General features: G+C 42.6%; 1 protein-coding gene across 6 annotated transcripts in view; it reads right to left on the bottom strand.

Moving 5' to 3' along the window:
• Nucleotides 1-5,623: 5,623 nt before the first annotated feature.
• The window catches only part of NXT2 (nuclear transport factor 2 like export factor 2), a gene marked incomplete at its 5' end in the record, with an annotated part of 65,707 nt that continues 53,201 nt past the window's right edge, over nucleotides 5,624-18,129 (bottom strand). For 3 of the 6 annotated variants that reach the window (XM_080624902.1, XM_080624901.1, XM_080624903.1), the window contains 3 exons: nucleotides 5,624-8,345; nucleotides 9,229-9,373; nucleotides 9,902-9,988. In XM_080624902.1, coding sequence (XP_080481028.1) covers nucleotides 8,167-8,345; nucleotides 9,229-9,373; nucleotides 9,902-9,919 — 342 coding nt within the window. In that variant the 3' untranslated portion in view covers nucleotides 5,624-8,166. Of the gene's footprint in view, nucleotides 8,346-9,228; nucleotides 9,374-9,901; nucleotides 10,007-11,491; nucleotides 11,574-12,019; nucleotides 12,070-18,129 lie in introns of those variants that run through there. The other 3 variants (XM_080624900.1, XM_080624904.1, XM_080624899.1) reach the window with 3 other exon arrangements.

Below are 18,129 nucleotides of genomic sequence, written 5' to 3'. Positions count from 1 at the left end.
GGCTATACAGCTGTGTTACTCACTTCACACATAGTCCTGGTGTCTCTAGCAGGTGATTTTCACAACTGTGTATAGGGATGCTGCCTGGTTGTGCAGGGATGGGGTCAGGAATGCCAAGGCACAGCTGGATCTGAACTTGGCAAGGGACACAAAGGATAATGAGAAGGGCTTTTACAGGTATGTCAGACAGAAAAGGTCAAAGAAAGCGTACACCCCCCCAGGTGAACACAACTGGCAAATAGGTAACAATGGACAAGGCTGGGGGACTCAACTTCTCTGCCTCAGTCTTCACAGGCAACCTCTCTTCCCACACCCTAAACACAGACATAAGAGCCAGTTTATGACTGCCTGTATTTACACCTCATCACGGGAATTTTTGGGTGCAGAAAAGCTGCAAGAAAATAAAAATAGTTTTTATTCTCCACACCTGCCTCTCATCTGACCAGTCATCAGGGAATAACAACCACTACACAAACTGTAATTCCATTTAGAATCATAAACCCTTTGTTGTTTGTGTTATTGCGACCAAGATGATGCAGAACCTGCAATTATAAAGATACAAAATATTTTTCAGAGCACTGTTCTTTCACAGTTTATCTTTTCCCCATGAACACATGGTACCATTTTTTGTTATAGCCCACATACTGTTTTAAATTCTGTTAAACCACAAATTAAAGAGGGAAGTGTGCCAGGGGATACTTATAGAGAGGAGTTAAGTTAGAGACTCTGACAGCAGAACGATCCAGCTGAATGAAGCCCTCAGTTTCTTGAAGACTCTCCAATGAAAGCAGCACCCATAGAGTTCAGCTAGAACCAGGAACCCTATGGGTTAGACTGCCCCACTGAGCAGCACTGCCCCAGGTCTGGGAGAAATACAACAAAATGAAGCCTTTCAGAGTAGCAAAACTTCAGTCCATTAGGAATTCAAGCCTCCTGAATCAATTCAGTCATACATAAGAACTCACAATGCCCCTCTGGATCGTTCTGTCCAGAAGAGCCTAGGGATTCAGCATGGATGTGTTCAGTTCTGAAGAAAAATGTGCTTTAAACACTTAGAATCCAGGAACATGCTGCAGCTGACAGGAGGTTACATTGCAGAGCTGGTAATGTAAGTTCACACTGAGTTCATTCTCACCCCTTTGGCACGAATACGCACACCAAAGTACTTGAACACCTAAGTGGAATTCCCATTGTGGTATACAGAGACCTTGATAAATAAGTATTAAGCCCAGCAGCACCATTCATTTGTTTCTGTTTGATTTAGTAAGTCCTGGTTGGAAACCTTAAAGAAGCCCATGAAGCTACAAACTTCTGGGACTGAACTGATTTAGATTGTCAAAGACAAAAATTAGCCACCAAAATTCAACACTTTTTTATACATAAACACTGTATTCTAAGGCACCTGTATTGCTGATGCAGGGCAACACGGTCATTTAGTCTCTGTAAGTCCATTCAATCACTGGACACAAAAGATAACAAGATAGATTTATTTGTATTATTAAAGCCATCTTTTTGAAGGGGTAAGCTCAGCTATCAATGACCTACTTCTTCTCAGTTAGGATCAGAGAAGAAAGGCTTGTTTAGAAAGACTGAACTATTCTTTCCTTCAGCACAGGGGGAATACTGAAAGAGCAATTTCTGGATTCTCTTTTAACATAGCTGCAAAAATACCTTCTCTTTTGGCCCTAACCTGTGATTTATTTTTCCCAGCACTCCTAAACCTTTACACTGCATCAGCTGTCAGAGCCTTGCACAGGATAATTGCAACACGTGACTGCTTGCAAAACCACACTGAAATCTCCACCTTCCAGCACAGCAAGACCTTTACAATATATTTGGCATTAATTGTTTCTAGAACAGTGTTTGTTTCCATGCAAACACTGACCTTGGATGTTCATTACTAACTGGATGGTTTAAACAGCAAAAGAAAGTTACCACATGAACCATTCCTTATTTGAGTGTTTCATTTCTTCCTAGCAGAGAACCACCAGAGGCACAACAATATATTCTCAGTGAAAACAGTTACAATCCAAGAATCTGGCACAAATTTTGTCTGACTTCATGCAGGTATGTGCTGGACAGCAGTCTAAACTTTAGTACATTTTAGAGGGAAGCATCACTTTGAGATGGTTACTCCAGCCAGCTCAACACTGCTCACAGCTTGATGGTGCTCCTGCTGAGGCACTTGCCATGGGGTTATTATTCCTGACACATTTTTTCACTGCAGCACTGACAGAGCTCACAGCCTGCCCGATCTGCAGTGCCCCAGCACCACACTGCAACAACCACAACGTGTAACATTGAATGCAGGTAGTAAAGGTAAGGAAGCACAAATTATTTCTTGCACTTCTAATGCCATAAGAACAAACCATGAAAACTAGTAATAATAACAACAGGGTAGAACATCAGGTAGAGTTTTACATTATTTTTTTTAATTAATCTTACAAGAAGTCTTAAACAATTTCAAAACTTACAAAATACATTAAATTGTGGAAAATTACCGATAAAACAGCATCTTTATAGTGTGCTTTGCTCCCATCAGGATAAGGAAGCGTATGCATATCAAATCCATCAGAACAAATTATTCATACCATTAGAACAAACCCCTTTTCTTCATCCAGGGCAGCCTTGGCTGTAGTGATCATGAAATGGTGGAGTTCAAGATCCTCAGGGCAGTGAGAAGAGCGTGCAACAAGCTCACTGCCCTGGATTTAGGAGAGCAGCCTTTGGCCTCTTCAGGAACCTGTCAGTAAGGTTCCATAAGATACAGCCCTAGAGGGTAGAGGGGCCCAAGACCGCCGGTTGATATTCAAGGATCACCTGCTCCAAGCTCAGGAGTTCTGCGTCCAACTAGAAGGAAGTGCAACAGGAGGGCCAGGAGACCTCCTTGCAGGGATAAGGAGCTCCTGAGGAAACTTCGAGGGAAAAAAGCAGCTTACAAAAGGTGAAAGTGAGGACAGATGGCCTAGGAAGAATACAGGGATGTTGTCCGGGAAGCTAGGGCCCAGGTCAGGAAAGCTAAGACCCAGTTAGAATTAAATCTGGCAAAGGATGTGAAAGATAACAGGAAGGGATTCTATAGGTATGTCGCAAACAGAAGACAGACTAGGGACAACCTGGGCCCTCTCCGGAAGCTATCAGGAGAACTGGCTACCCTGGATTTGGAGAAGGCTGAGGTTGTCAATGACTTCTTTGCCTCGGTCTTCACTGGCAAAGGCTCTGACTGCACCACCCAAGTCTTGGAAGGCAGACGCAGGGACTGAGAATGAAGACCTTAGGTCCTCTGTAGGAGAGGATCCGGTTCAAGACCATCTTAAGAACCTGAACGTACACAAGTCCATGGGACCTGATGAAATCCATCCGCAGGTCCTGAAGGAGCTGGCGAATGAAGTTGCTAAGCCACTGGCCATCATATTTGAAAAATCATGGCAGTCAGGTGAAGTTCCCGATGACTGGAAAAAGGGAAATATAACCCCCATTTTCAAGAAGGGGAAAATGGATGACCCGGGGAATTACAGAGCAGTCAGTCTCACCTCGGTGCCTGGCAAAATATTGGAGCAGATTCTCCTGGAAGGCATGCTAAGGCACATGAAAAACAAGGAGGTGGTTGGTGACAGCCAGCATGGCTTCACTAAGGGGAAATCCTGCCTGACCAATTTGGTGGCCTTCTGTGATGGGGCTACAGAACTCATGGGCAGCGGTAGAGCAGTTGATGTCATCTACCTGGACTTGTGCAAAGCTTTCGACACTGTCCCACACGACATCCTTGTCTCTAAATTGGAGAGACATCAATTTGATGGGTGGACCACTCGGTGGATAAAGAACTGGCTGGATGGCCGCACGCAAAGAGTTGTGGTCAATGGCTCGATGTCCGGCTGGAGACCGGTAACGAGTGGTGTCCCTCAGGGATCGGTGTTGGGACCGGTCTTGTTCAACATCTTTGTCGGTGACATGGACAGTGGGATTGAGTGCGCCCTCAGCAAGTTTGCCGATGACACCAAGCTGTGTGGTTCGGTTGATATGCTGGAGGGAAGGGATGCCATCCAGAGGGACCTCGACACGCTTGTGAGGTGGGCTGATGCCAACCTGATGAAGTTTAACCATGCCAAGTGCAAGGTCCTACACCTGGGTCGGAGCAATCCCAGGCACAGCTACAGGTTGGGCAGAGAAGAGATTCAGAGCAGCCCTGCAGAGGACTTGGGGGTGTTGGTTGATGAGAAAATGAGCATGAGCCGGCTTCAGTGTGCGCTCACAGCCCAGAAAGCAACCATATCCTGGGCTGCATCAAAAGGAGTGTGACCAGCAGGTCAAAGGAGGTGATCCTGCCCCTCTACTGTGCTCTCGTGAGACCTCACTTGGAGCATTGTGTGCAGTTCTGGTGTCCTCAACATAAAAAGGACATGGAACTGTTGGAACAAGTCCAGAGGAGGCCACGAGGATGATCAGGGGACTGGAGCACCTCCCATATGAAGATAGGCTGAGAAAGTTGGGGCTGTTCAGCCTGGAGAAGAGAAGGCTGCGTGGAGACCTCAGAGCAGCCTTCCAGTATCTGAAGGGGGCCTACAAGGATGCTGGGGAGGGACTCTTCTTTAGGGACTGTAGTGATAGGACAAGGGGTAACGGGTTCAAACTTAAACAGGGGAAGTTTAGATTGGATATAAGGAAGAAATTCTTTACTGTAAGGGTGGTGAGGCACTGGAATGGGTTGCCCAAGGAAGTTGTGAATGCTCCATTCCTGGCAGCATTCAAGTCCAGGTTGGACAGAGCTTTGGGTGACATGGTTTAGTGTGAAGTGTCCCTGGCCATGGCAGGGGGGTTGGAACTGGATGATCTTAAGGTCCTTTCCAACACTAACTATTCTATGATTCTAAGATTCCAAGAAACAGCACAAGTATTTTAAGTCAGTTTAACTGTAGTATCCCAAAAGAACAAAGCAACATAAAATGAGTGACTGATAAAGACAACACAAGGAATGTACAAAAAAGAGATCTATTGAATCTTCAGTAGTCACAATTTAGTATGTGGAATTGCTCAGCTCTTCAGCTGGCTTGGTTTCACTGCCTGTTTGTACATTAATAACTTGGTATCAAACAGCAAAAAAATGGTGGCAGTAATGCCTCTTCACAGTTTAGAGCATAAACAAGATTGCTTTATAGATCCCTATTGTAAATTTTGGACATTACAGCAGAGTCAGCAGCACTAAACCAGCTGGATGGTTTGGTACTGAATGGAATAAAAAGCATTTTTATCTTCTTTTCTGCTATTCTGAGCACAGAAGTTATAAAAAGCAGTGCAGAGCTGCAGCATCCCTAACTTCTCCAGCTAAGACGGAAGAGATCTTTTGTTTGTGCCATTAATTACTTGGTTGTAAAATCACTGATTTAACCCGACAGCTACATTATCACTACACTCCATAAAAATATTTATACACCAGCATTTTCAGACACAAGAGCAACAGCTAATCATGGTAGCACAGAATCACCCTAAGTGATCCTCACTGGAGGCGATGGCACTAGGCAGTACTTAACTGGCACTTCTCCCTAGGCTGAAGCAATTATGTTCTAATAAATTTATCTCCCAAACCCCTTGTATGCATACCAAATCCAATTCCAGCTACGCATCTTACTAAGTAAAAGTTTAAACTGGGTTTGTGCAGCTAAGGCCAATTAGTCAGCTTCCTAAATGATGTCACAGGTAGCAGTGGCTTTTTTGTCTTTAAATAGAATCCCAGACTCGTTTGGGTTGGAAGGACCTTAAAGCTCATCCAGTTCCAACTCCCTGCCACAGGCAGGGACACCTTCCACTACAGAAGGTTGCCCAAAGCCCCATCCAACCTGGCCTTGAACACTGCCAGGGATGAGGCAGCCACAGCTTCTCTGGGCACCCTGTGCCAGTGCCTCAGCACCCTCACAGGGAAGAGCTTCTTAAGATCTCATCTCACTCTCCCCTCTTTCTTAATATTCATTGCAGAAGTCAGATTTTAAAGCGGCTTGCCTGTGAATAACATGAAAATAACTGACAATAACATTGGGCTGAAACATTGCCACATATATTCAAAATCTCCATACAAAAAGCTTAGAAACTACTATACAAATAAAAGCCTGAATAAAAACATCAAATAAGTATTTATTCCCAGGACAAGCTTATCAGGTACAGGTATAAGTGTGTGTTCTGCTGACTGCCTTCAAAAAACATCAGGACATTTCAATAGTCAAAACCTGTTCTCTGTATGCAAAGACATCTGTAACACGACTTATACAAGCAAGAGCAAGTTAGCAAACCAGAAGAGCACAGCACGGCAGCATCACCGCTCAACAACACTCTGTCAGTAACAGGCAAATGTAGGGTTTTCTTTTCAAACTTGTAGAAGAAACACAAATCTAGGAGCCTGGCATGCTCTGTTAAGAACAAACAGTAATTAAACAGACCAATCCTTCTGTTACTACATACAGCAATAACTATTTACAGTATTTACAGTTTTCACAAATTCTGGACTTCTTGCATTGTTTTGCAGGAATTCCTATTCTTCAGGCTAAAAAATAGTTACACAATAATTCAGAACACAAACAGCTCCTGAATAAAGACAGGTAACTAATTCTGTAAGGCACTAGAGTGCCTTCAAAGCAAATAAAACCACTCATTTCACCTAAACATCCCATTATTTGTGAGACTATATTGCAAACTGCACATTTTATGATGTTTTACACAAGTTGGATAATGCTCATTTTCACAGTTTTCCCGATTTAAGTCATAAAACAAGTGAGCCACAGTCATAACTGCTTTTGCATTCAGGCTGCTGTTGTCTCTGTGATGTATATTAAGATCAGAGTTACAAGTTCCCCCCATGTGTTGTCAGTTACAAGCAAGTGCACTCCCAGGTATATAGCTATTTTTTTTACTCAGCTTAAAATAGAAACATACCAGTTTGAAACAAATCTGCTGAAACTCAGATTTACTCTTGAGTTCCCAAGTTAACATGGACAATCTTAACTTGCAGTCTTGAAAACTGTTTTAAAGCAGCTGAATGCTTTAAACCACAAATTTCAAGCAAGACAGACAAAAATTTCCAGAATTAATAATTTAAGGCAATACTTAATATGAAACCACAGTAAAAATCTGCACGAGAGGAAGACGGTATTTGTGTTTAGAGCTGTTCTTTTAGGTTGAAAATAATCAAAGCACCTGTTCTCTATAACAGTACTGAAGAGAAAAATTGAAGGCTTCACAGTAGTACACACTTTCAGTGCCACTTCTTTACTACAATGTGTCCTGAAAAGACAGTAGGAATTCAAAACTTGCAGAATGAATATGGGAAAAATATCCCAAACTTCATAGCAACAGAATTAACAGTTAAAGCAAGCAGAAATGCTGCAACTGACCTATTTCTTACAACTACAAGACTTCAAAAGAAAAAGAATCAGTTGGAAGTCCTTCACATGCATGTGACAAAAACTGTTGGCAGAGGTGCTTCGAATCATTCAGCATGCCCTACACATCAATTAATGCAAAATAACTACAACCACAGTCTGGGAAACTCAATACAAAAGGAAACCTGATGAGATTATTTAGTTCTTTCATAACAGAGAAGGTAACGCTACCTTTCCAATGGATTATTTGAGACGACACACTCAGGAGCTGTATTTGTTACTTTCACAAACATCAGAAATCACTGTCAATCCTTCCTAGCCTCTTACAACAAAGAGTAGGTAACTTTCAGAATTCTATCTACATACACAAGCATCCTCTTCAAAAGAGGGAAGATGCTACTGTAAAAACAGATCTTTTCAAGTTGAAAAACTGTATGTTTGGTCTGAATTGTCCATTAAGAGAATTTTGTGTTCAATTAGTAGAGTTTCAGCATTACATACGAGAAGCCTGAAGTGGCAGCATAGCTGCATGTAAGGCATTTTAGGAATGATTCCAATGCAACTCACTGCCCTTAGCATTTTATTAGGTTCAACTACCACCAGCAACCTCTAACATTTTAAGATTGTTTACTACTAAACCCAAAGCCACTGAGACCAACCCTCAAACACTGATGATAGACCCTCCATAAATGACAGGCGCAAGACGAAGAGCAAGTGTTCCCCATGCAGGACAACGGCTGTCCGTACAGCTGACTTCAACCTGTCCCATGAGAGAGGTCACTTCCTCAGCCAGTCCTCACTAACTGGCCCAGTCCTGAAAGCGGAAGCAGTCACTGGCAATCTTCCACACTGTGTTGGTAGGAGTGGCCTGTGCTGTCAGCAAGAAGTTCTGGTTGAAGTAGCGCTGCTTGTCACCGTCAAATTTTACTGTCCCGCTTGTCACCACGAGGACTGTCGTCTGCCCTTGCGTAGCTTGCTCTTCCCAAGGAGAAAAAGTATTAAGAAAACAACTCAAAGACTACCAGGTAAAGAAGCAGGAAATGTACATGGTAGTTATATTAGTTGTCAGCTAACATCTGGTTACACATTTATGGAAAGTACAGTTTTGTTGCATCACTTCTGCACAGACACAGGTGTATTTGTTGGCCAGCACTGCTTTTTAATGGCTTTTCCATTTTAATCTCATGTTCATTTTAGAGCACTGTAACAACCTGAGCTTTTTCTTAGAACACATACTTATTGATACACACATATATATTTATATTTAGCAAGCTACATACACTTTTGTCCCTGCTATTAGAGATTGTATCTTTTTCACAGCAAAGCACACGTGCATGACCACAAACTTTTTCCTTACTTACATTCCCAAAATATCCATTAGAAATAATTCATTAACTTCTCAATTATGTAAGCCTTCCTATAGCAGTAGTTAATGAGAAATCTAAAGAACTCGACATCTATTCTAGATGTAAAGAAATCAAAGTACATACAGGTTAACAATCTGTTCCACATTATACTGCAGGTCAGCATCAGAGGCTACAGTAGAGGTCTTGACTCTCAGACATTGTCAAGTATAACTCAACCTGATATGCCAGACTTTTTCAATACACGAAAACACATCATATATGAATATGAACTTCACAGAAAAGTCCTTAAAATATTTTCCCAGACATGAGAAAAACGTGGATTTGCTGCACCTCTCAATTTGTGTTTTATTTATGCACAACTTGACATTTCAACCCTCAGCATTTTTTCCCAGCTTGTTCCAAAAGAAAGATCAAACACTATTATAACTGCAGTTCAGTTTCAACAGTTACAAAAAGATTGACAAATAAACGAGTGAAGTGGAATACAAGCTTACCGTGAACGGGCTGGCAGTCCAACACGTTAACCTGGAACTCACTAGATGGCAACATCTCAAAGAACTTATTCAGTTCTTCTTGCCCGGACACTGCATTACCATTCCAAATCAACGTTGCTTTGTCCAAATAAAGTCTTGTTAAAGCCTGAAAATACATATTTGGGGAAAATGTGTAAACACATAGAATGGACAACATACAAACCAACATTCTTTGAATAAGGAATGTTGTGAATTATTGACTTCTTCTATTACTTTGATAGATAAAATGCCTTCCTGAAATAAAGGCTCCTCAAGACCCCCAGAAACAGAAGTGATAACTGCTAATAAAAGTACTTTGGGAAAAAATTAAGCTGAATTTTGACCTCAGAGACAAATAAAGCAAGTTTTATCTGTCTGTGTTGACCAAACCCTGTACCCATAAAACATAGCTGGACACAAATTGAACTATTATCATTAAGAAGTCAAAGGCACTTTCTAAAAGGGCACTTTTTACAACAGTGCTGCTCAGTAACATAAAATCCTCTGTGGGGCAGTTTAAGAGGAGCAGAGGTCTCAACTCAGCCAATAGGATACACAGTAAAGAACTTCTGGGTGCTTTCAAGTGTAATGGTAGTTCAAAAAGCAAGCAAAGATGCACAAGATGGTCCTAACTACTGTCACAATAGCTACATACCCTTCTTCTTTTATCCATTGTCTCATAATAAATGTTGACAAATTCATCTGCAGCTCTGCAAGCTTGATCCACGTAGGTTTTGAAATCCTGGAGAGAAGAAATCATACCAAATTACTTAGGCAATTTTTTGCAACCTGGTTGCCTAGGTGATTTCTCCAGCAAGTCACCTTGGTTGGTCTTTTCCATCCTCATCGAAAAATTGTATCATATAATGCTGAAATAGATCCCCAACTGCCTTTCTACTGGCAGGAGGTATCACCTTTTAGCCAGGTGACAGCTTTAGGATTCATTTTGAATACTGATATATTGATTGTATTTAAATTGCAAATATTTACATTACAAAATGGGCTACAGCTGGCTGCAAGTGGTGTGAACATGCAAGTATTCAGGGGAAATATTTGCTGCTGTGATGCTGGTCTGAAATAAAGTTAAAGAACAAGATTTATTCAACGTATTTCTGAAATTCAGCAAGACCCCCATCACACTGTGACAGCCTCACACTCCATAGTCTCATTTTTCAAAACACCTTTGTACACACATCTATAAAATGTGTGTGTATATATATTATATATGTGGATATATAGACAGAAAAATGAGATGGAGAGAGAACATGCACACACACTGGATGTATTCCAGTATCAGTCACTCTAGAGCTATATCCACAGATAAAAAGCTAACACTTTTCACGTCTCTCTACTTTTATTCATCCACAGGTAACAGCCTTTGTTGTTACATCCCTGCACTGTGATCTCATTCAGTTATTTTTTTCAGCTTGTTTGGTCCTTGATTTCTTACAGACCCTGAACTGTGACATCCTGGAAAGTTGTGATTCTCAATTTCCTGCCCATATACCTATAAACCTGTGCTGGTTCTGTTAGGATATTCTGTTTAAAATATAATCATTTATCATTATTCTATTTTAGCATTATATTCCCAGTATTTGCAACTTACAGGCCTATCAAATAATTCCTGCTCACTCCACAAAACCAAACACTCTCATGTTACTATATACTTTTCTTTTGATCTCCTGTAAGGGCACGAGCCTGCTCTTCATCTTCCTATTTTCCCCAGCAACTTCAGAAGCCACAAGGCCAATTCCAAACATCTAAACCAAACTCATCTTAAAGATGATGTATTCCAGCAAGTGCCAAGAGAAACTCTTTGGCACCGTAATACAGAGTATTAGACCTCTCACTAAAGGAACAGTGATTACAACTCAGCCTGTTAATGTTATTTAAAGTAGATAGTTGTTACTCTCAATCAGCACACCCCTGCACACATACATACACTTTCTAACCAGCAGCCAAACATTGCCATTTGGCTGCCAAACAGCCAGAACTGAAAGAGTGTGAGGAAGAGCATTAAAGAAATGCCAGGAGACTGCAATGAGCTGTTAGGGTACCTGCAGTGGATGTCAAATGGGAAATACACTTTGGCAGTTTTGACAGTCCAGACAAGTTCTTTACCACCATAGCCTGGAATACGTTCTTAAATTCTGAGAACAATTTAGGTTGGAAGAAGCTTCAGGAGGTCCAAATCCTGCTCAAAGCAGAGACAACTGCAAAGCCTGAGACAACTTCAGAGCCAGACCTGACTGCTCAGTGTCCTGCTCTGAACATCTCAGAGGACGGAGCTTTCACAGTTTCTCCGGGCTCCTGTTGCAGTGTATAACCACCTCCCTCGGGAATCTTTCTTCCTAATATTTAATAGAAAGCCATAATTAAAACCAACCCATTCAACCAAAACCTCTCCCCTTGAAGACTCTGACGACAACCTCAAGAACTCAGCCAATCTACACGGCCACTGCCGATGGTGTCTGGAACACACATCACACAAACCACCGTCCGGCCTCGGGCCCCGCACAACACCGAAGGTACACGGAACCGGGCCTGTTCGCGGGACCAGCCGCAAAAAGCCGCACACACCGCTGCACCGAGGCGCTTCCCTCCCCACCCTCTTCTACGGCGCCCGGCGGCCCTGCCCGCGGTATCAGGCTCCTCCCCCGAACTGCAGCAACCGCTGCCCGCGGTCCTGGGCACAGAACCTGCGCGCCAGCGCAGGCGAGGCCGTGGCCCCAGACGAAGCTCTCCCCGGCCGAGGCCGGCCCGACAGACTCACCACAGAGGCGGCCATGGGCAGGCGACGCGCGGCGCAGACGGACGGCTCCGGATGTGCTCCGCTATCGGGTCCGCCGCTTCCGGCGCACGCGTGACCCGCGAAAACTGTTCTGGGCGCCGGGCGGTACCGGCGGCGGGGTACGGCGCTTGTACAGGGGATAGTGGGGCGCTGTGCAGGCCCGGCGGTACCTCAGGCACCACAGCACAGCCTGGAGCACAGCAGCACTGCATGGTTCTGCTGTGGTGACACTCGGTTATAGTTAATGTGGTGATCACAACATCACAGACTGGTTTGGGTTGAAGGGACCTTAAAGCTCATCCAGTTCTACCCTCCTGCCACGGGCAGGGACACCTTCCACTAGAGCAGGTTGTGCCAAGCCCCTGTGTCCAACCTGGCCTTGAACACTGCCAGGGATGGGGCAGCCACAGCTTCTCTGGGCTCCCTGTGCCAGCGCCTCAGCACCCTCACAGGGAAGAGCTTCTGCCTAAGAGCTCATCTCAGTCTCCCCTCTGGCAGGTTAAAGCCATTTCCCTTGGCCTGTCCCTACAGGCCCTTGTCCAAAGCCCCTCTCCAGGTTTCCTGCAGCCCCTTTAGGCACTGGAGCTGCTCTAAGGTCTCCCCTTCAGGAGCCTTCTCTTCTCCAGGCTGCCCCAGCCCAGCTCTCTCAGCCTGGCTCCAGAGCAGAGCTGCTCCAGCCCTCGCAGCATCAACATGGCCTTCTCTGGAACCGCTCCAACAGCTCCACGTCCTGCTTGTGTTTGGGGTGCCAGAGCTGGACGCAGGACTGCAGGGGGAGGTCTCACCAGAGCACAGATCCCCCTTCCTCGACCTGCTGGCCATGCTCCTTTCAATGCAGCCCAGGATCTCTCAACGTTTTGTAACAGTAGTATTAATGTCATGAAGCAGCATTGACCTTGTCTGGGGAGAAGTGCAAGGACATCAGATGGCTCCTCTGCAGTGCCTTACAGCTCTATCAAAGAAGTAATATTTTTACTAACAAAACCCCATGAGTTTGAGTACTTCATCATCTTCCAGGGTCGTGAAAATGTTCAAGTCTCATGCACTTTGCTACAAGTGGTTAATGGTTTTTAAGTGATCCGTATGTTATTTATGAATGCAAACAAGGATAAAGATTCCTTACACTCCCTGGCCAATAACCAGAGTAGAAAATGACACATTGGTTACTTGACAGCACAAGTGCAACTTGCCATCACAGACAACATGGTCAGGTACTGTACCCTGTGCCTGGAGGACTGGATATAAAAACAGGCAGAAGCTTCCTAAGGTCCCTGGCTGCTGTGCCAGTGGGGTGGAAGGCACCCAGGGCCGTGCTCGCACTGCGCGGAGGGAGCCAGGTGAGGGCATGAAGGAACCTTGCACTGTTTTCCTGGAACAAGCTGAGTTGTAAGGCTGGCAGCTTAAATCTTCATCATGCAGTGAACAGCAGGAATGGATCCAATGAGACTCAAGACGTCTGCAATTAATTACTGAACATGATGTGGAGCTGTCTGTGGAGAAATCCTATACGGGAGGTGATAAACACCCTGGGAATGGAAGGGTGCATCTGTGACAGGGAGAAGACTGAGTTCGGGTGAGGGCATCTGAGGCTGTGCCCTTTGGGATACCGGATCCTGTCCAGCGGCGTCAGCTGTACACTAATTTGTCACTGCTGTGTAGGAGTTGTATCACTATCAAACAGTGTATCCTGCTGAATTCACAGCTGCTCAATGAACATTGCTTAATACCAAAGTTCAAATGTCCTCCCCTTAGACATCTCAATTTACTGAAGTCATCACCATATTATCTATTTGCCTCAAACTATTAACACTACTTCCTAAAACCTTTCTCATACAATCATCAATTTCCAAATAAAATAAAAAAGCAAGGCACTGAAATCATACACGATTTGTTCAAGGTCACAGAGGGAGACAATTGCAGAACTCAGAACTGCAATTCTGATCTTTCACTTTAATCATATAAACATCTTTACTCCATTCTCAGATCTAGCCATGTAAAATTAAAACAGAATTACTTCCATTTGATAACGTCCATTCTCTATTTCATGTTTATTTTCATCCTATTGATGATGAGGTCTAAACTTCTTGGGATTATAAAAAAGGAAGAAAAAAAGAAAGAAACCCACCCCACCCCTGTATTTAATTCTAAAAATGAGCGGCAAGAAAAGTATAATATTTACAGGTGGGGTGGAAACTGCTTAAAGACATTAGAAATATGGGCTATTCAGAACAAATGCATACCACATAGCAGACATGCTTTATAGAGGACCAAAAAATTCCCAGATGATTAATAAGAGCAGAGAAGAAGTAGAGAAACACCCTCCAAAAAATTAAGTTGTTTCTAAATGGAGGAAAAAACCCAAACCATAAAGTTTGGCTAGGAAGATTTAAAAAGGAAGTAAAGCAAATCAAAACTAGTCCTGAGAAACATTTTACTAAGGCAGAAACACTAAGAATGAAATCCTTTTTCAAAGGCATCAGAAGCAAGAAATTGTGCCAGGAAATCTGTAAGGCCAACAAGTGATCAGTGTGCACCAGAAGACAAGGCTGTAGTAGAAAGCTTAACAAACCCTTTGTGTCTTTGATCACCATGAAGGAGTTCACAACATATCTTATATAGAGTCTTTCTTCAAAGGGAATGAAATGGAGGATCTGTCATGAAATGGAATGTCAGTACCAGAACATTAGAACAAATCCATAAAACAAATAGTGAGAAGCCATATGCCAGGTTATGTGCTCCCAAAAGACATACTAACCATGGTATGTAATGTGTAATTTATGATAGGCTCTGTCCTCAAGGAATGGAAAGTGGCAAATCTGAGGTCAACTCTCTAAAAAAGCTCCAAGATGGACCTGTAAATCTGATGTCTGTCCTGCACAAGTTGGTAGAAATTGTACTAATGAATAGAAGTTGTTGGGTTTTGGATAAACGCAAGGTATTAGGGTAGACCCACCACAGTCCTTTAAGCAGAAGTTATTCTTCACAAACTTACTAGTTCTTCAAAAGAGACAAGAATCATGAAGGTGAAGAGCCTTGCTAGTGAACAATTCTTCTTCCACTAAGTGACTTCCTTAAAATCTCAGGTTTTGCTAATCCATGGTTCTAGAATACTTGGAGGCAGTTAAGTAGTTTTAATATGAAACAGTTTATTTAAAGGTACAAGTCCAAGTACCATTCCAACTGATGCTATGGAATAATGAGACTCTGCTTTCCTTCTCTGACTTCTCTACCCAACCCAGCTACTAGGAATCTTGGTAGTGTTTTGCTGACTGAGTAAAATTAGACTTCCAGAACACTGACCTAAATCTGACCCCCTGAAAACAGATTTTCTTTACTGAGAAAGTATCATTTACAGAGGAAAGAAACAAAGGAGTCCATCTGACACATTCCAAAGATTTTCTGCATATTTAGGGAATATGCTTCCCTTGAGCATAATTTGCTCAAGCAGTAGTAAGCCTTTAATTTGTGTAAGTCTTAAGAGCAGTACAAGCAGACAGAATTTCCACTTTGAGTTGAACAAATTACAGCCATACTGTACATTGTCCAAATATGCCCTAAATATGCATGTGGATTTAGTTCAAGTAATAACCAAGTGCAACTCATAATTTCTCTTCAAAAGCCCAGATACTTCTCACAGTTCCTTGACCTTTAGCTCCAATACCTCAAGCCAACTCACCCTTGCTCCCCAGACCTTTATATTCCAGAAGGAATGAATGAAAGAGAAATGCCGGAATGACTCAGCAGCAATGCAGAGTTCAAGCGGTTTACATCAAGATGACTCATCAAAATACCTTTACTTGTGAAGATGGCTCCCGGAATATGCAGCTCTACTACACCCACGTACCATATGGAAGGGAAATGGTGAATTAGTTTAGATCTCACTGAATAAATCAGAGGCAGAACGTGTAGCTTTATTCAAATAGCTGGGATCACTATGAGATGAGCTGGGATATACGGGGTGGTTTTGATTCTATAATCAATAATGCTACCTTTAAAATTATTAGTTGCTGAAAATCTTCCCAAATAGCTGATACTAAGAATAATCAACTAAACCTGTAAATCAAACGGCAAATAGGATGACGTAGTTCTGTATCTGTACAGAGATAGGAAGTAATTCTACTTCGAAGTCACTGCTTTATCACTTCAGTCAAATTTACTCAAAGTGTTACAAATAATGATAAGTAAAAATGTACTAAGCTTTCAGAAATGCATTCAGCCATCTGTGTAGTAATGTTACCCAGATGTACAGAAGTTTAAGGAACTGTCTCCTAAAACAAGAGAAACAACTGAGTCTAGCCAGTTCCAGACAGGTTCTGATTAATGCCTATGAAGTTGGAGCATGACTCAGTGTGAAAGTTTGAGCAACGGCTGAATGAGAATGAATTTGATCTGTTGATTTTAATAGGAACTGGGAGTAGGTCTCATGTGCTCAGTGCATTCACACTTTGACCTATATGCTGGTTACAAAAACACTGATAAAGCTGGAGTTTGGATTTATTAAACTACAGTGGACTTCAGAAGGCCTGGTTTGGCCAGTTCACTCTCAACATAACCCGTGTTTGTTACAATCCCATGGGGACTCTGGACTATGCACCACTCCACCTCAAATTCCTGTCATACCAGAACTGGAGGAATGTAATAACTCTTACCCTGATAAATACCCCTCTTGTTTTTTTAAGAAGAACAGAACTTGCAGTATATTGAAGTGATAGCTGTTCCACTGACCCACTGGGATATGGTGAGATCGAGTACAAATAACTTGTATTTAGTCCATGTCAAAGCACTCCCGAGGGGGGATACATTTTCAGAACAGGTCAGTTCAAAGTGTCACCACAGTTGTGAGTTAAAGACATTTTAAAATCCTATCCATTTCATTAGGTAATGAAGCAGGATTTGAGCTCTTATGAAAATCTGGCCATATACAAGTAAAACCTTGCTAAACATATCTGAATTACAGTGGACTCCACCATAGTTAACTGTAGCAAGCTGACAGCCAAAGGATTTTACAGACATCGCTTGCACGTCATGACCATGGTTTTCTTTAACTTGTGTGGGGCTGAACCAGCACACTCCATAATCATTTGCATCAGGGCTGCAAAGCTTTGAGGCCGCAATAGTTTGGCTGGTCCTTTTTCCTGTCTCTAAGGAAAAGGGTCACTAAGGGTCCATCAGAAGTTGGAAAAAAGGGTACTTGAGTCTTAATGGCCATCAATGTCCCCTCCAGGTCCATGTCAGAGCACCAGAGATTTATGGGCAGCAGGAGCTGGAAAATGAGTTCCTTTTCCATGGATACTTTCAGTAAAGCCATCATTTTTAAAGTCAGAAACACAAACAAGAAACAAGGAAGTTCTATTTGTGAACCAATTTTTATATGGTTTTGGTCAAAAGCAGTTTTTCTTTCCAATTTTCAGCTGTCTTTTTCCCCCCGTATCTTTTCCCCTTCAAAAAAGGAAACCACGAAAGAGACATCTTCTAAGAATTGTCTAATTTAGTCTAAAATAGATTTTGATTAAAAACATTTTTATGAATAAATTTTGGATCAGCTGTAACGGAGCAGTAACCACTCCACATTATAGATTTAACAGAAGTACCGAGCGAAGCTCACTCAGATGGGAAAGGCCTGCAGGGCTGGAATTATGGTTTAAATGCTGTCTGAAATGGCTAGTTCAGGTCAGCTTGTAGCATATTCTGAGCTCAGTTTACATTTGGCTCCTACCTGCATGCTGCTTATCAGTAGGTAGGCCACAAAAATTAACTGGTCAGTGGGATGACTTAATAACAGTCAAGTGCTAAGGAATATTTCTCCAGGCCACATGTACCTGTGGCCATTTAGGAATCATTTTTCAGTGAAGAGCTGTTTACTTTCAGCTGGAAGTAAAGAGTTTTGTCACTTGCTTTTGTCTTACAAATGGCAGTGTTACAAGAATCCTGTGTGATTATTAATGGATACGTGACTTCAGATTTGTAGGAAAATGGTTTACTTTCATTCCCTGGATACTGCAAAATATTGAGCATTGTCTGAGCATCTGAACTGTGGCTCTGCAGCACACCCCTCTTTCAGACTTTGACTTTCTCCATGTTAGCAATCTACT

This window comes from Psittacula echo, assembly GCF_963264785.1.
Source record: "Psittacula echo genome assembly, chromosome: 8".
In the NCBI taxonomy this organism is placed as follows: Eukaryota; Metazoa; Chordata; class Aves; order Psittaciformes; family Psittacidae; genus Psittacula; species Psittacula echo.
This window is presented reverse-complemented; position numbering and strand designations above follow the sequence as displayed.